The 19,240-nt window shown below is 40.2% G+C and overlaps 2 protein-coding genes and 1 long non-coding RNA gene across 3 annotated transcripts; 2 read left to right on the top strand and 1 right to left on the bottom strand.

Annotated features, from left to right (window-relative positions):
- Positions 1 to 899: 899 nt before the first annotated feature.
- tmem25 (transmembrane protein 25) lies at positions 900 to 7,758 on the top strand (the record flags this gene model as incomplete). The annotated part of the gene is made up of 8 exons (XM_083984694.1): positions 900 to 989; positions 2,587 to 2,931; positions 4,030 to 4,320; positions 5,071 to 5,202; positions 5,334 to 5,367; positions 6,296 to 6,405; positions 7,485 to 7,568; positions 7,685 to 7,758. The coding sequence occupies exons 1-8, from the start codon at positions 911 to 913 to the stop codon at positions 7,756 to 7,758; spliced, it is 1,149 nt and encodes a 382-aa protein (XP_083840820.1). The 5' UTR covers positions 900 to 910.
- Positions 7,759 to 9,627: 1,869 nt separating this feature from the next.
- LOC310995398 (uncharacterized protein) lies at positions 9,628 to 12,620 on the top strand. Its single transcript, XM_083984448.1, has 7 exons — positions 9,628 to 9,665; positions 9,865 to 9,940; positions 10,092 to 10,112; positions 10,258 to 10,467; positions 10,635 to 10,781; positions 11,819 to 11,880; positions 12,219 to 12,620. Exons 2-7 carry the CDS (start codon positions 9,886 to 9,888, stop codon positions 12,276 to 12,278), a joined length of 555 nt encoding a protein of 184 aa, XP_083840574.1. The 5' UTR covers positions 9,628 to 9,665; positions 9,865 to 9,885; the 3' UTR covers positions 12,279 to 12,620.
- A 2,530-nt stretch (positions 12,621 to 15,150) lies between these two features.
- On the bottom strand, positions 15,151 to 18,308 carry LOC310995576. The gene is made up of 3 exons (XR_014595837.1): positions 18,163 to 18,308; positions 17,806 to 17,855; positions 15,151 to 16,328 (listed from the first exon to the last, which is right to left on the bottom strand). It is a non-coding gene; the product is annotated as an uncharacterized lncRNA (long non-coding RNA).
- Positions 18,309 to 19,240: the final 932 nt, after the last annotated feature.

The raw sequence follows: 19,240 nt of genomic DNA, 5'->3' as shown, positions 1-19,240 counted from the left end.
CTGAATGTCAGTGCAAAGCAAACAGCCTCAGCCTGAGTGCAAAGAGCTGTAACACCCTCTATCATGTAATTGTCTTGACTGATTGTCCCCTTTGTGTGTAGAATTATCTGTGTTTCCTTGTCGACTCAGTTCCTGCTTTCGTCCGAGGTTCTCACACTCATCACGTGACCCAGATTGCAAGAAAGCACAAGACATGACCATCGACCTGACTCATTCCTGCCCTTTCCTGCACTTGCTGTATGAATGTGTGTGTGTGTTTATGTGTGCATTTTCACCAGGCCTGTAAATGTTTAATGTTGTTGTGATGAGGCAAGTCTGCAAATCAATGCTGGTGATTGAAAGATGAGAGGCTTGGCGTGTCTTTGTTGCATTGCTTTATATGTTTGTTTCATTTTTTTCCCACCCATCAGAGCCCTAAGTGTCTTCAATAAGAGGAGTTCAATTGAATCACAAACTAAAATCTTTGCCCTCATATTCCCACAGTGGAGTGGAGTCACTGTTTATGTTTTGCAATATCTACAGTATCTCTGAGGCTGCTGCAGGTGGCTCCTTGTGATGAACAAGCTCGATCTAATTACAGAGTTTGCATGTTGCAATGAAAACTGACCACATCTGTGAGCTCTTTAAAGTGAGGCAGTAAATAAAAGAGCACTCCATTGATTTAGCATCACACTCTCCGTGATGAAAAGCTTCAAAACCTGAAGTTAAACCAGAGATATCAACTGTTTTATTCCACATGATCTTCATTTCTTGTCAGAATCTGGTACTACATTCCCCACGATGCATTGTGATGAGGACAGATTATAACCCTGTGCTTTCATAGTTTGTTTTTGTTTTTCATGCTCACAATAGTTATTTCTTCTCAATGCAGGTAGAAGTGTGTGTGTATGCGGTGCTCCACTGGGCCGCTATGGAGCGTGTGTGTCTGAGGAGGTGGGCATCGGGCTCAGCCGTCGTGTTCCTTCACACACTGGCTTTATCCTGGACAGGTGAGACACACAGCTGTGATCAGGACTTGACTCATTCAGCCATAACTGACGAGGAGGTTATTCCACTGCACTTATTTTAATAGTGATAATAACAATAGGTCACTCTAACCCATGTTAGAAATGGTCTGCACTTACACACCACTTATCCAGTTCAGTCTCAGACACTACTTAAAGTGCCTTACTTTCCACATTCACCCATACACTGGCAGATTAGACCTCAGAGGCAAAGGACACTCGACAAAAAAGACAACTCATTTCGTATAAAATGTCCTCTTGGGTTGGATTAAAACTCTGACTTTGATATAATTCAGAGGCCTGTTGGAGATTGTCGCTCATGTCTATGTTCTGAAAATGGAGCTAGCACAAGGATCTGGTTAGCTTATCCTAGTTTTGCATAAAGACTTGAACCAGCAGTGCATTAAATATATATTTGATATCTATACTGTATACTGTATATTAGTTTGTGTAAAAACTCACACATATACACACATCACAGACTGTAGGGGCAGAAAACTGGAGAAAGAGCTAGCTTACTGTCTCCAAGCTGTTTCTTTTGTTTACACTTTAGATTTTATACCAGTCAAACAAATAAGACATAAAATAAAAGGAAATTGATTGTTCCTAAGAGGTGCTGATAGGTAGTTTTTTTTTTTTAAACAACTTTTGCACGGAGCCCGACTAGCTGTCTTTGGGCTAAACTAAGCTTGCTGGCTTACTTGTCTCGTACGAGTAGTAGAGAGACTTCATAATTAAAGGGGAACTATGCTACAGTTTTACCTTAATTAAAAAGCTTTGGAGTAATTGTGATGGTTAAATAAATGGCCAAGAAGAGAGCTGGGACACCGGGTCGGAGATTCTGATCTTGCAAGATTGTTTTTTGGCCGAGAGACGCTATGTGGAAGACAGAGAGCCTCCGTTCTCCCTAACAAGTCATTTATTTAACCATCACAATTACTGTGAAACAGTTTAATTAAGGTAAAAATGTAGCATAGTTAAAGCAGAAGTAAGTGATATATTTGTGTTAATATAAGTCTTAAATAGTTATATCTTCCGACAGCAATCACTTACATAGAGTGTTTGGTCTGAAACACGGGTCTGTCAGTCACTCTGCTCTGCTCTGAGCCGAAGAGAAAACATTTATCGTATCCTACAGTTTTTATCCAATGAGGAGAGAGAACGGCATGCAGGGCTGTGTGTGCAGCCAAGGGACGCCGTGAATGTGGTGACGTAGGGACGAGGACTGTTATGGTGCGTTCAAGGAAACTCGTAACTCGTGTTTTTCCGACCTGTGAAGTCATACCAGTTCGATCTGGTACGAGTTCACGGGTCGGAAGTTACGAGTTGCCGTTATAGTGACTTTCACAGGTAAAACAGGTCGGAAAAACACGAGTGGGTTGCCTGGAACGCTACAAAGTCGTAAGTTGTGACTTGAAGCTGTAATTTACGGTTTCAAAAGCCTGCCTGGAACGCAGCATTAGCCAAAACGACCGGATCGCTTACTTCTGCTTTAAGCTAAAAATCTTGAATATTTCCTCTTTAAGCCTTTTACTGTAATTTTGTCATAATGTGCTAATAACAGTGACACCTGCACCCACAGGTACGATTGAGCCCGCCCCCAAGATTGACGGATGGCACCGGGGATTACTGACGATGCAGGAGAACACGACACACCGGTTCAACTGCCAATCAGATGGCTGGGATCCCCGCGCCCCTCCGATGCTGACCTGGTACCTGAACGGCGTGCCGCAGAGAGCGCCAGCGCCCAACCGCGGGCGCCTGGTGATGACATCAAAGGAAGACTCTGAGGTCATGAGGCCACGGACCAATCACAACAGCACCTTCTCTCTGCACGCCAGGAAGTGGGACAGGGAGCTGGTGTGTGTCGCCTCCAATCCCCGCACAGGAGAGAGCTACAACGCCACAGTCACACTCAACGTCCAGTGTGAGTCAGTGTGAAATGTTTCAGGATTTTTACTGGGTGCAAATATTTTTTTCTTAAAGGGATAGTTCAACATTTTGGCAAATTGGCCCATTGCCATAATCCCTTTAATTTTAGGAATAGGTCGTTACCTTTAATTGTCGGTGCAAGCTTTTTTTAGAACGGTGGAGCAGAGCTGCGAGCTGCTCAGAGCTACGCTGCGGAGGCTCATGGGATTTCTTGGTTTCCCTCATCAAACTCATCAAATACACAATCTAACAACTCCAAAACGCTCTGGTGGACAAGTTGTGACCTGCACATTCACCACGCTATGAGATAATAACGGGACGTTACGAAACAGAGTTGTTTTAGAGGTAAATGCAGAGACTGCTTGCTGAAAAACTGCCCCCGATGGGAACGCGCATCAGCGGTTTTGTATGAATTTACCAGGAAAACAACTCCGTTGTGTATTTGATGAGTTTGATGAGGGAAACCAAGAAATCCCATGAGCCTCCGTAGCGTAGCTCTGAGCAGCTCGCGGCTCTGCTCCGCCGTTCTAAAAATATCTTGCATCGACAATTAAAGGTAAGAACTTACTCCTAAAACTACAGGGCAGGGGTCTTCAACGTTTTTCAGGCCAAAGACCCCCAAACTGATAGAGAGATAAAGCAGGGACCCCTACTATATTAAAAAAAATGTGTATTATATTAAACTGGGCCCAGTGCCATGTATAAACAAACCTTGTTATTGTGCATTCAATACTAAGCTATTCAAATAATACACAGCTTCACAATTCATGTTATTTTTTTTTAATGTTCAAGGTACAGTTAGTAGGGCGGCAATGCTTCTGCCATTTATAAACAGACCTTGTTAACTGATACCAATGCTGATCATGCACACAAGCTATTCAAATTGACCTTTTTATTTGAAACAAATGTGGAAACTAAAAGATATAAAACATTGTCTACTCAACCAAAAATTCCACGACCGCCCAGGGGTCACGGAGCCCCTGTTGAAGACCTCTGCTATAGGGATTATGGCAGTGGGCCAATTTGCCAAAATGTTGAACTATCCCTATAATATGCCCAATAAAGTGAGTGTCTCCTCTCCTCCGTCTCCCAGTCCAGCCAGAGATCCTCAGGGTGAACGCCCACTACAGTGAAACCTCAGACCCGGGCCTCTCCCTGGTCCTCTTCGCCTTGGTCCGGTCCAACCCGCCGGCCACCATCACCTTCGTGGACCAGAACGGGCAGTTGGTAGCCAACACCTCGGACTTCCTCATCCTGGACTCCCGGAGCTACCCCTGGCTGACCAACCACACGATGAGGGTGTCGCTCGGCAGCCTATCAGGGAATATCTCGCTGAACGCCAGCAACAGCGTGGGAACGGTGCAGAGCAACCTCACATTAGCAGGTCAGGGAGGGTGAAAGGCAAAAGGATGAAAATAGATATCAATCAATATGCTATCAGTCTTATGTAATCAGTGAATACACAAAGTTTCCTAAACGACAAATTACTCCTTTAAAGGGATAGTTCAACATTTTGGCAAATTGGCCCATTGCCATAATCCCTATAGTCATAGCAGTAGGTTCGTTACCTTTAATTGTCGGTGCAAGCTATTTTTAGAACAGCGGAGCAGAGCCGCGAGCTGCTCAGAGCTACACTACGGAGGCTAATGGGATTTCTTGGTTTCCCTCATCAAACTCATCAAATACACAATCCAACAACTCCAAAACGCTCTGGTGGACAAGTTGTGACCTGCACATTCACCACACTATGAGATAATAACGTAATGCAGAGACTGCTTGCCGGAAAACTGTCCCTGAAGGCAACGCGCATCAGTGGTTTTGCATGAATTTACCTCTAAAACAACTCTGTCTCGTAACGTTACGTTATTATCTCATAGCGTGGTAAATGTGCAGGTCGCAACTTGTCCAGGAGAGCGTTTTGGAGTTGTAGGATTGTGTATTTGATGAGTTTGAACCAAGAAATCCCATGAGCCTCCGTAGCGTAGCTCTGAGCAGCTCACGGCTCTGCTCCACTGTTCTAAAAATAGTTTGCATTGACAATTAAAGGTAACAAACCTACTGCTAAGACTATAGGGGTTATGGCAATGGGCTAGTTTGTCAAAATGTTGAACTATCCCTTTAACTCTCTCTCCAGAGTTCCTGCAGTCCCGAGTGGAGGTGCCTATGCTGGGGATCGTGACCGGGGGAGCTATGGCCTTCATGGCCCTCCTCATCCTCAGTCTCATAGTTCTTTGCCTCATGCAAAAAAACAAAAGCAAGATCATTGGTGAGACTGCAGTGTGTGTGTGTGTGTGTGTGTGTGTGTGTGTGTGTGTGTGTGCGCTGTCAGCAAGTTACCTAGAGGAACCTGTAATGCTTATTCATCAGGATGACACATCTCTTTGTGTTACGTTTCAGACGAGCCGGTGGAGATTCTGATGACCAAGAAAAGGTAAAGAAAGTGATCAGACTTCTGACATTAGATATTGAAAAACAAGCAAAGTAATGGAGTAAATCCTCTCACAAAATGCTGCATAAACATTGTTGCAGATGCACAATGAGACAGAAAGTTTTGCTTTACCTTTTAATCAGAAAGTAGTGATTCCTTACTTGCTTTAGGTGCTGGAGTCTTCAGCTGAGATATTATAAGTAACTCTGTAGCACTGTCATTACTGGGTATTAAATATGTAGGCCTACCTACCTTTCACTGGCTGTTCGCTCATATTAGCAAAAGGGGGGAAAAATAGCTTTGTCGTCAGGGGTGATGACGTCCCTGTGAGGTTGCTAGGCAACCACCAGAGATACCAAGAAGCGCATGCACAAGGCCAAGAAATCAGGGTGCTGCTGGTGGGTGGATTTTTATTACTGTTGGACGTGGCAGGTTAGGTGTTTCTGTTATTTATGCTAAGCTAAGCTAACCATATGCATACAGTGGTTATGAGTAAGAAAGGTCAGATTTTGTACATTTTTGGTGTATTGTCAGTTTATAAATTGTGTATCTCATTGCCTGTTTCCATTAAATAAATAATAATTCAAAAAGAAAAAAAAAGGGGCAGATTTTTATTCCCCAAAAACGTTGACCTGGTCCTTATGTGTCCCATTATGTTCTGCAGGAAGACACAGGGCCTTAGCATTAAAATGCTGTATTATACATAATCATATCCACATGTCACAAAAATAGGAGAAAGAAATGTCTTTTATTTTAAAAGTAAGTTGTAATGTAATCATCAACTCACCTTCCTTTCTGTGACAGCACTTTGACAGCAAGGTGTCACTGACAACTTCCATCTCAGGACTGACAGGAAAACACTGATGAAAGCATTTTTTGTCACCTCGGTGTCCAAGTTTGATATCTCTCCTTCATATTTCCCTGTGCACAGTGAATCTGCCAATCTGAAGACAGAGAAAGCTGATATGAAGATCATCCCCAGAGAGAACATGTCTCTGCCTGCCAACATGCAGCTCAACGACCTCAGCACTTTGAGAAAAGGTAAGACCTCGCCTCCCTGTAATAGGATACACGTAAGTAACACTATCCATTATGGTAGGAAATGCCATCAGTGCTGGTCTTGAATGCAGCACAAATTTTAGTCGGGCTTGGATTTGTAATATGCACCATATGTTACTGTTTAATTCATATTCCTAAATAAATTTGCATTAAACAATTACTCAATATAGCTGATCACTGGAGGCCTACAACAAATTACCAAACACATGGCTGGATCTCTTTATCAGGGGTTGATCCAGCCATGTGTTTTGGTAATGCACACACATTGGCATAGACATTTATATTTGCCCTGTTTCACTTTGTGTGCCTTTGTGCACTGTGATATCCGTGTGTTACACTGCAAAAATAGAAAATTTAAATGAAATCCAGCATTCAGAATATGAATAATATGAAGTAGAAATGTGAGCAGAATCAAATAAAGTCAAGTATTGAAAACTCAACTGAATTAAAAACTCATAAAACTGACTCTACGCGGGCTCACTGGTTCATATATTACTGTTGCACTTGCAGCCACTTTGTTTTTATAGTGTTGTAAATGTATAGTTATGGAAAATAAAACTGTAGAAATACGAAGTATTAAAACATTTTGCCTGAATTAATGCACTTTAACGCTGTTGTACATATGCAACAGCTTAGGTAACACTTTATTTTATATGTAGTTTACAAATAATATCCCTTAAAAGAACTGACATGCGGATGTAACTTCATCTGGAAAACAGAGTCCGATGATGATGGGAGATATATAGAGATCCTAGAGGAGCGTTTATCTGTGATGGATGCAGCTGCAAGTGACTTGAGCGGCAATAACAAATGTGACGCTTCAGGATTCAGTGAAAAATGATACATCAAGGCCAAACAGAGCTATTATCTGACCCTGTACTCTGTCATCGCTCACACTGAAGTGATCTATGAAGGATCCAAAAGAATGAAAGAAACCAAACCTAATCAATTGAATGAATAAATGAATAAAAGTAAATATGTTTGGTAAAAACTATGTCTATGGACATTTTTTATTTTGCATCCTACTGTGTTCTCCATTTTTCCTGGATCTCTTCTCGTAGCTCGAGAGGCTGCCCAGCAGAACTGTGTGGGAGAAAAGAAGGAAGAGGAGGAGGAAGATCTGTCTTTAGCCTACGCCGCCAGAGGTCAGGGAAATACATTTAGATACTGCTGTTTTTTTATATATATTATTATTATTTATACTTAAGTTTAAATGTAGCTGTAAGTCAGTGTTTTATTGTTCCTTTCGGATGATTCCCAGGTTTTGCCAGGTACCCGATGGTGGGCTACATCTACAAGGTGAACAGCACAAGCAGTGAGGAGATCTGGCTCTGACTTACCTCAAAGTTAGCACACGCAGGCCGGCGTACAGTACATGCATGCAAAACTGCTTCCAACAGTGCAGCTGTCCGACTAGGAAACTCCAGAACAACTGCCAGCCAGTTCAGCCATTCATCCATCCATCATCCATCAAAGTCAATCACCTTCGAGCTGGACCGGGGATGACCAGCAACCACAGGCTATGATGTTGTTGTCTCTGGACCCACATGTCAGCATCAACACACTCAAATGTGAGTTTTAATGTCTACAAAAAAACCAAACTGTCCATGTTTGTGTCTCTCTGAATAGACTATAACACTGCTAATGTGTCTTCTCATCGATGCAAAGTATGACGTCTACATAAAAATGCTCCTGTGATGAGATGTTTTGACATGATTTCCTCCTGTAACCACCATGCTCATAATAACCTCCCTGTCCTCCCTGTTGCATTATGGGAATGCATTAAATGTTCTATGCTAACACCAGAATGTCCAGGATAATGTACTGTATGTGAGATTTTACATATTGAATGACCACTAATACCTAAACAAGGTGGTCCATAATTATAGAGTATGTATTTGTATATGGACATGCAACATGTCATGTACTGTATATTTGTATGCATATGCATATGTGTATAAAAGAGGTCGTCTAATAAAGATAATATGGAATTTAATGTAAGTAAATGATGTGACTATGGGCTGTGGTTTCATTAGCGCTCACCAGGGGGCGCTCTATAGTTGATTTATACCCTGGGAAACATGGAGGAGGAGGATGTGTGTTGTTCACATGGTGCTGAGGATGAGTGTGTTGCGTGATGGTGAAGGCACTGTTTTTTTAGCTATTAGTTTTATGTTTTTTTTTGTAAACTGGGAATAATTCAGTTGCAGGTGCAAGAATGAACAATTTGTGTGTGTTTGTATGTGCATGTGTGTGTGCCAGGTGTTTGCACTAGGTCACAGGCTGTTGTGGCTTTTCTTCAAACAGGAAGCTGAATTGTTTTGTGGTAGCATCTCTTTTTCTCTTCTTGTCTTTCTCTCTGCTTCTTCTGTGCAAACCATGGGACTCTAGTCTGTCACACACATGCGCACACACACAGCGGGACAAACACTTGTAACATGCAGGGAATTAAAATATTTATCTGAACACACTCGGTTGTGTTCTTGTCTTTGTTTTTACCAGATGGAGCTGCTCCATGCGTCTCACAAGACAAGCAGACAGTCAGTGTTAACAAACTGATCGTCAGTCAGTTCAGCTCATATGAAGCTGCTGTAGTGAGTTCATCTCCAACTCTCTTGGTGTTGTCTGCCTTCTCTTGTGATTGCTGCTGCCGTTGTTGTTTTTGGAAAATCTGACAAAGTGAATGACGGCACGTTGGGGAAAATTCCTAAAGGAACAAAAGTCAATCTATAGTGATTTTCAGTCTAATGTTATATTTATAAATCATAGTGCTGTTGTAGTAACGTGTAATCAGCACCTTACTGAAGCTTTAATCAGCAGTTCCACAGTTTTATGTGGCATTGAGAAGTTTACAACGTGTTTTATGAGCTCATCTTGTGTTTTTTCTTCGTCAGATCGTAAGTTGTGAGCTGTCAAATAAAAACCGTGGAGGGAAAAAGTTGCAATATTTCTCTCTGTGAAGTGTGGTAGAGCAGATGTATGGAGCAGCGTGAAGTTAAACACACTTAAACACACAGTGTCTAACATACGCTGTCGTTTTCTGGAAGACACAGAGACACAGAGTCCTCCAGATGCAACAGAAATCAACAGAGGCTGTGAGACGGAAAATAAACCAATCACACTCACTTCCTCTGCACACACACACAGACACACACACACACAGAAATTGTGACAATTTGACAAACGGGGACTGGATCTGGACGCTCTTACACCAGAGACACTGCAGCTCTTTTTATTTTGAGGTCAGTATATTTATTTGAGTTTTGTTTTGTGTGTGTGAGTGTGGTTATCAGATTGTGTTAGTCTTTTATCGTCACTTATATGTTACACTAAGTGGACTAAAATGGTCGACTTGGAGCGGAAAATGGCGTACTTCCTGCTTTCTGTTGTATTCTCACTTTAAACCGAACAGTGATCTGAAATCTCTCCGTCTGTCTTCAGCAGAACTCAGAGGACCAAACGATGAAATATCACTTCATCGTACTGAGCTGTTTGCTGCTGGTTTGGACACTGACAGGTAGGCCTCTGTCAAAAATACTGTTGGTTTTAACAACATAAAACTAGAAGGCAAACTGTCCTCGAACATTTATATAAGTTCAATGTTTAATGTCAATGGTGTCAGATTAATTTCATTTAATGTTTTCTCTTTCTCTCCTTTTCTTCCACAGTGTTTGTCAGCTGTCAAAGTGGTAAGATCACTGCTTTAATGCTCCATTGTTGTTGGCGTAGCATAGAGACTGCATGAGTAAAATTATGTTGTTTGCAAGAAGCAGTTTGATAATGACTATATTGTAAAAGTTAAATAAATTAAATTTGTATGTTTTTCTTCTCAAGAGTCAGAGATAAAAGTGACAACAGTATCAGACGGAATTAAGGTGCAATGCCCAAAGGATTATCAAATAAAAAAAACTGGAACAGACGAGGACGGAGAGAAAATAAAACATCTGCGATACCAGAATGAAAATACAGGGCAGTACGAATGCATCAAACCTGAACTATCAGCTGATGACAAAGAACCACCTAAAATCTTTGTGAAATTTCGAAGTAAGTTCTGAAGCAAACTTGTGTTTTGCATTACATTAGATTTTATGTTATTTATGAGCATTTCATAAACATTTTACCTGTATTTACACTGTTTATGTTTACAATGTGAGCACAAACTTTCATAACAGTTGTCATACTTGTGTGTGTGTGTCTGTGTGTGTGTGCAGCCTGTGAAAACTGCATAGAGCTGGACATTGTTGCCATCATTGGCATAGTGGTTGGAGATGTGGTGGCGACGATCGGGGTAGGATTTGGGGTCTATCTCCTCGCAGCTCATGTTCGCAGTGGTCCACCTCCCACCCCTCGCAAAATAGGTATTCAATCCATCCATCCATGATCAATGATATTATTTTAGTCTTTTTATGTAAAACTCTCAATTTTCTCTGTTTAAATGAAGTTAGCATCTATGTTAGCACTCATCATGTTAAACCCCATGCTGAAGTGGTGCTCCACTTTGGGGATAAACACAAAAAAAAACCCAGAAACACCACATCAACAGAACATCCATAAACACCGCCATTATGTGAATTTACCATCATTTTGCGTACATTTACATCTGCACAGTGAATGTGAAGCTACAACAAGCAGCTGATTAGATTAGATTAGTTTGTTTAGTTTAACAGACTGTCTGGAAACAGTGAAACTATGGAGACCCCAAAAAGCCACACTGCATTTTTCTTATTCGTATCTTTTTTGTTTCTTTCGCAATTAGTTTGACTTGCCCTTGAAATACTGTTTGCATATCTGAACAGCTTTGCATGCTGGATCCAGGCAAACCTATATAACCTGTCAATTTACTCTCAAAGTTTCTGCAGATACAACAGAAAGCAGCATTAATCTGACACTTAACATTGTGCATTTAATCTCTCAAAACAATGACTACTAGTAATATATAAAGCATAATCACGGCAATGGATCCAGCCATGTTATGACAGTATATTGTCCATGCAGATCAATACATCCAGACCTCTCTGAATTGAGAGAATGTGTAATATACTGTGAAGTTACAAAAAATATTGTGCGGGTCTGTGGAAGGCAAAACATACCGCAGGCGCAAAGTAATGCAAATATTATTCCAATGGAGCACAAAAAGTACCAGATAGCAGAATTTGTCTGCAGAAAATCTAGTTTATTAATCAATATTTTATTATCTGTAAAAAATAGAAGCAGATTTTGTTCATTCTTTAGCTGCTGCACAATTTTACCTTTGTCGGTGAGGGCAAATTCTTTAGTAAACATCCTGCGACCACATGAAAAATAGAACTATTTGTGAGTGCAACAGTGGTAATCAGTTTAGCCTTTGCCGCATGATGCTTGCTATTGTATTAATTATCAAATTATCTATCCTCAGCTTCTGATAGACGGCAGCTTGTTCCATCTGAAGTGGGAGGATCTTCCAATGATCATTACCAGGTAAGGTGACATGTGGTGGCCGTGTCTTATTGTCACATTTAGGGTAAAGAAAAGTCTGCAACACCAAAAGAGCTCCGATGCAAAAATGTATTAAAACTACATGAAACGTCTTGTAGTTTTAATACATTTTTGCATCGGAGCTCTTTTGGTGTTGCAGACTTTTCTTTACCCTTCATGTCACGTTTTTCTTGGTTCAGCACTCACCCAACATTGGGCAACTAGGATGTGCGTGCTGTTTTTTTTTAATTCTATTATTGTCACATTTAACAATGACATCAAGTTTTTATACATATATACATTTTATGTATTGCTCTAATATTAAATCATTTCTATCTCAGCCACTGAGGCACACAGAACGGAAAGACGAGTATGATGTCATCAAGAACAAACGCCGCTGAAACAAGAGGAGATGAAATGCTTTTTTTTCTGCTTTTTCTGCGCACGCCCATGATCGGTGATGTTCAGCTTCCGTGTAATTTCCTGTGCATGAAACTGTGTTCACATTCGAGCTTTACCCTCCTATCGTTATCTTGCCTGTAAAATGAAGCTGTTTATAAACCACCTAACCACAATGAACGATTTGTCAGAGTTATTTTTGAATACAGTATTGCAATTGAATCAACCGCTGTGGTATTTCCATTGATCACTTATGTTTAACTCTTCTTATATATACTTGTACTTAATACGCCGTATGTAGGGTTGCTACTACAGCCACCTCACGTATTGCAATGTTTATTCAGACTAAATTGACATTACTATGCTGCAAAATTAAAAAGTTGAACAAAGTTTTGCTGTCTCGTCTAGTGTTGTCTGCACCAGGTGTACATTTACTTCATTTCCATAATGCTAATTTATAATAGTAGTACCTTACACTGACTACATTTCAGAACACAACATTTGCATTTCACTCAGTTATTCAGTGACTATTTGGACTGGATCAACCAAACTTTAAAATAATAAACTCACATCAGTCTGATGATTACCTGTACCATTTAACGGTACTTTCATATTACATATCAGTCATGATATCTGTTAGAAGATTATCTATTATCAGGGTGGGGGACTTTAAATAATACTCTAATATTAATGTTAATAGCCTATATTAACGTTAGGTACAGCAACTGAAGAAGACCAACCGCTCGAAATGTGTGCAATAAAGAAATCACTTTGTAGCTATCAGTGTGCAGGCATACCCCCTCTCTTTTTTTTTCTATGGCATTTTTCTATCAACATGCACCTCAAGAAACCGTGATGTCAACCAATGGTAACCACCATGCTAATTGAAAAAAAGCTACATTTAAAGGTCCAGTGTGTAAAATAGGGGGGGTAAAACGGTGATATCTAGCGTTCAGATTCTGGTTTGCAGCGCTCATTCACTCGCTCGCACTCACCCCTCCCGTCGGCAAAGTGGCGGTCTGGGTTGACGGCTGGATTTTCCGTGCCGTACAAACATGGCGGTGCAAGATGGCAACACTCTCTAAAGCAAGACCCATGCTATGTATATATAAAATAAGAATTATATGGTTACGAAAACCAAACAAATTTTATTTTATGGCGATTATACACTTATACAAATATATTCATGGGTAGTATATTCAGATTTTGCCAATAAACCTTGACAGTTATTGCACACTGAACCTTCAAATGTTGCAATCGTCCCCATGGACTGGACTAATTATTGTGAATGACATGTAATATTAAATAATTTTTAAATGCCATGGGTGATCAGCAGACAGGTGTAACTTTAATGTATAAAAGTTTGTGCGAAATGCAAACAGCGTTGACCTCTGTTGTGCTACTTAGACTTTTACTTGAATAAAAAATAAGTATGCATATAGAGAAACAGAAAGAAAGCAGCTACAATTACACAACAAGGCTGGAGGGAAAGATTAGAAAGAAATAATAGTTTAAAAATAGCAACAAAGATGAAGGGAAGTCAATGGAGAAGAGGAGGTGGTGAGAGACCCCAGGTGCCCCCCCTTCTCTCCCCCCACCCACGTCAGATAATCTAATAACTTCAATTGTTTGATCACTGCTCGGAGTCTTTCTCCTTCCTCTTGACTCGGCTGTGACAAACTGCAGTTTTGTGCCGGCGCCGAAGAAGAGAAAACAGATGAAACACCAGAGCTTAGACAGCTCGGCTCAGAAACACAACCCTGATCAACCCCCGCACACACACACACACACACACACACACACACACACACACACACACACACTTAGACATATACACAACCAACCTCTGACTCAAATGCATGTACGCACACCTTCATGGATTCACACAAAGTCATGCACACACACACACGACCACACGCACTCGGGAGACAGATGTAGGTCTGTATGTGGGAGCGGTTTGACTTAAGACACTCACATGAGCACATCGTCAGCATCGTTTACAACCTTCCTTCTCTTCCTCTTTACCTCTGTGTGTTTCTTTGTCGCACAAACACAGAGCAGATGCAGATGAAGATAACTGAGCACTAAGTGTGGGAGTATTTCCACTAAACTCTGACTTATGTATTGTACAGTATCATTTATCAATCATTACCAGTCAGCATGAAGAAGAAATACCGTAACGTCTATCTATCAGTGCAGCTGTGCTCAGTGGGGAAAAAAAACACATTAGGCCGAAAACATGACACAACATTTCCATTGTGTCAAACTGTATTGAAATGTGTGTGTAAGCATTGTGAAATGTTTCAGATATGTCAGATATTTCCAAAAACACAGTGGCACATTATTCATACAAATGAGGCCAGACTGATGAAGGTGTTTGGAGACTATTGATGGTAACTGTGAGCTTGTGGGTGACATACCGATATGAGCTGCGGCTTTCAGGCCTCGCCATGAACTGATACTCAACATCTCAGTATGGTTTCCAACTGTGCAGCAGAGAGAAGTAAGAAAGGACATGAATGTTGACTGTGTTTTATTTATTAGTGACACATCTTGTGCCTATTGAATTAAAAAACAAACACAAGCACAACTGATTAAAATGAAAAGGCAAAATAAGTTTGCGTAGAAAGTTACATTTTTACAGTGTAATAATTCAGAACCGGTGTTTCTGTTATTTCTTCTACATCCATTGGTATCAATGGGTTGGAAAGAGTAACAAAAACACCTGCAACACAGTACAGTTCAACAGCCTCAGAAAAAAATGGCCACAAAGGAGAAGCAACATATGTTTAAATCGATTTTCAGCGCATGAATACAGCATTTATTGCAGGACTTTTAGACCAGACTGCATTGGTTTCAATTAGGTGCAATAAAATGCTACCTGAGTGTATATGTACAGAAAACACATTTCTCTCCATTCAAAATGACAATACAAGTTCTGGTTTTTGCAGCCAAAGTCTTATATTAAAGGCTCAGTACGCACAAAGCACAAGAAAAAAAAAACTATACCTCTAATAATCTATACACTAAGTATAAGTAGTATATGATAAGTACACAAAAACAAATCATAGCAGGTGTATTGGTTTGCATTAGACTGTACAGCTGAATCTGATAAAGTGAAAACTGAGTGTATATGAAAAAAACACCTGTCTCTGAGGTTTCTGCCTCCACTCCAATACAACAGAACAGACACAAAAAGAAATGAGAGTTGCTCACAGTATTCAAAGATTAAACTCAAATCAATCCACCGCAGTATAGTTCTCATCCGTTTCTGACATGATCTGATGGACTCGAGCACCGCTGCTCTTGGAGAGCTATAGATGTGATGGGCGTAAGGAATCGCTCAGTATAGGCACATTGATCCTGGAGCTGCCGATGCTTGTCGACGCTAGTCTAGCTTCACATTTCAGCAACTCGTGTTGTGTTTTGGTTGTTTACTAGTTTTCATGCTCTCTCGGTCGTGGCTATTCATGTCGTTTTATTACAACTTTGTCAGACTATGATGTTTTATTGCTGCAATAAATACTCTGGAAATTGCATTATTCTGTGACGATATTCAGTATTCTATACTATATTATATAATCATGAGATACACAGTCTTTCCACAAACGCCCCGCTAACTGCAGATGTGTCTCAGTTTTGGAAACCCACTGATTTACAGGAACATACTGTATAAATAACTTGAATTACAGAGCACAGTCGTCGGGTAGTTTTCAATGTAATTTTTAAATACTGTGAACAAACTAGTTTCCTTTAATCTCTGTCGTACTGTGGTGGCAGAATACCTGGATAGCTGAAACCTAAACTTCCTCACCTGGCGAGTTAGTACCAGGACAAAGTATAATAATTCATGACATTTTTCTTCAAATCCATACATACAAACAAAAGCCAGTGTTTGCACGCTCCAGCATGGAGCATTGTGTGTACTCTTGAGTGGCTTTTGTGAAAGTTTGTCTTGTCTTGTCAGTGGTGCAGTCAGCTGACTGATACCTCTATCCTGTCCTTTTCACCTTGGAGTAGGTATCGTTGGCACGAGTGTTAGGATTCAGACTCTGCCAAAACACAACATACACAGTTTTAGCTCAATCATAGAGTCACATAATTTATGCAAAAAACATTATATTTATATAGAAAGCACTAAACAAAGAGGAGGAGGGATGGTGCATGAGCCAGGGAGGATCCTATTAAGTAAATCGGTCTGGATTGTGTACGATAAATTTTAGTGTTTAGTCTGGTGGGGGGCCGATGTTGTTTGACATTGGCCTCGACGGAGGTCTGTGTTCTCCAAGTGTCAGTGTAGCAGCTGTTAATCTGGCCCTCTGCGTTGTATTTCAGTACAGACTGCCGTAAGTGGGGTTCTAACCCTGGTCTCCCACACGGCGGGCAATGATGCAAACCATTTTGCCAAGAGATCAATGACTGCTTGGCAATCAGGTTTGCACGTCCTTTATGGGTGAGTGAGTGCACCCGGACCCTCAGTTACATCAGGAAGCAGATTTTCAATGATGTTCACTATATAAACTATTATATAAAAATAAAATAGTGTTACTAACAATAAGCAATTTTTTTTACAGCACATTTGGAGTCAGTGCTAATTGTTAGCTGTGATTGGCTCCAAGGGCTTAGCTACACTCTAGCCTACACTATTTCTTTGCAGGCACATGATTTGATTTGACTTATTGGTTTTACACTTTATATTTGTAACAGGCTCAAACAACCAATACACAGCAGGTTAATCACTAAGTTACAGGTATAGGCAGCACTTTTTTTTATACATTTGGACTTAGCCAGGCTAACAGCTTCCTCTCTCAACACTGTGCAACACTAAGCTAGCCAATTCATCAAACTCAGCAAGAAATTATGTAGATATGAGATCAACCTTTTCTCATCTTAACTCTATAAAATGAAACTAAAAAAATTCCACTAACGCAGTAAAAAAAGTTACACCACTATGCTTCATAAAGTACAAGCTAGCAAATTGTTGACCGTTTATGCATGCAACTAAAACCTCTTGTGCACCTGATGTCTTCTCTTTATTTTATAAGTTTCTGCTGATATGACCACACATATTGTGTCCAAGAGCGACGTGGTGCAACTCCGTCATAGAGGTAAGTTATTTCAATTTGTTTTATTATCACTATTATTATTTTGGATAGTAATTTAGCCTAACTTTTCTAAGAATGTGCAAAACCTCAGTGTAATCAATACACATTTTGCGTGATTGTTTGGGTTTTTAATGTACATTTCAGCACATAAACATGTCCATGACGGAGGGTAAATAATAGTTGAGAATGAGAGAATGATTTGTGAACTTTAAAAGATGTGGTCTTTGGATGCATTTTGTGTGAGCGCAATGAAATGTAATCTAGACTTGAGTACACATTGAATACAGATACTTTTTTTTTTATAAGTGACTATGGATGAGAGAAGCATCTGAAAACAAAACATGTACGAAGCAAAAAATTTAGAAAAAAAATGGAGCATGTCCTTGTTGCAAAATATCATTCTGATATAGTCTACAATACCTACCTCATAGGTTTGTGAAGTCGTTGGACCCTGGCCCCCTGGACGAGCAGGTACTGGAAGACAATAAAATAAATAATGTGATCAAGCATTTGTGAGTATTTACCTAAAGCAATGTGTCATTGTGCATGCAGGAAAATTATATTGGAGTTATATTTTATCAGCGTCTTTAGATGAATCGTTTCATTGTCAAGGAGAAAGAGTTTTACTTCAAAATAGCTGTAATATATATAATAGATTTGCTTAGGCTGCATTAGCTGAATGTGTGAATGTAGAATCTTAAAACATGCGTAATACACTACACAAGGTAACTTTCCACTACATAAAGATATACAATCTCAGGTGTTTTGGGGTATTTTCTACCTCTGGGAGCGGGCACAGATGCCTCTGGGTTTTTGTTCTGGGCTAAAGTGTAGATCAGCATCATCACACATAACGTAGCGACCACGTCCGCAGCAATGGCCAGCCCAATCACAAATGAGTCCAGCTCATAACAATCTTCACAAACTGGAGAACAAAGAAAAACATTTGAAGTTGAGTGTTAGCTTGGTGGGGAGAAGTGAATCAGATGGCTCATCATGAGGAATCAAAAAGGTTTTTTTTACTCACCCTTTCCTCTCACGTAGAAGAAATATTTTACAGTGGTGTCATAATTACAGTGGTATAAGCCTTTGTTATCACTATTATACTCTCGCTCAAGCTGTGTCACATCTTCTGTGATGTTTTCTATCTTTTTATCATTCTTGTACCAGTCTTTAGTTGCTGTTGGACAGGTCATTGTGAATTTTTTCCTCCAGAATTCAACTGAAAAAAGAGAAAAGCACATTGAGAGATATGTATTGTTGGGTTTTGTCTGTCATCTTGTCACCATCCACCTTCCTGATTCGGTCTCAGAGGGACAAACAATCTAACAGCTGAGGTGGGTTCATAAAGCTCAACTCTTAAACCCCCAGATGTATATATGTACTGTACGTCTGAATGTGATCATTCCCCAGTGTCTAACTGCGTATTAAACCATGCGTATGTCTTCTACATACAGAGATTTCAATGTATCATGTAACAGTCAATAATAAATGACAAAAAATACAAATGCTGATCAAACTAAGATACATTCACACAACTCAGTGTATGAAGACATTACAAAGAAAGAAGAACCGTTCAGTGGTAAATTCTAACTTTTCAACACAGCAGTTAAGGCGCATAGATGAAATACAGGAAGTTGGAGGGGTTTCCTTGAGAAAGCTTATTTTCTTCAACATCAGAATAACAATTATTCTGAGTTCTGAGTTCAGACAAATGTACTGAAACTTCATGACATAGAAATGTGACATAGAAACCAATAAATAACCACAGTGCAGTTAGATATTTACCTGAACCGTCCTGAGCTTTCACAGCGGCTACGAGCAGGAGGACGATGGCGAACACAGCCTGAGTGCCCATG

This window comes from Trachurus trachurus (assembly GCF_905171665.1).
Source record: "Trachurus trachurus genome assembly, chromosome: 13".
Lineage (NCBI taxonomy): Eukaryota > Metazoa > Chordata > Actinopteri > Carangiformes > Carangidae > Trachurus > Trachurus trachurus.
This window is presented reverse-complemented; position numbering and strand designations above follow the sequence as displayed.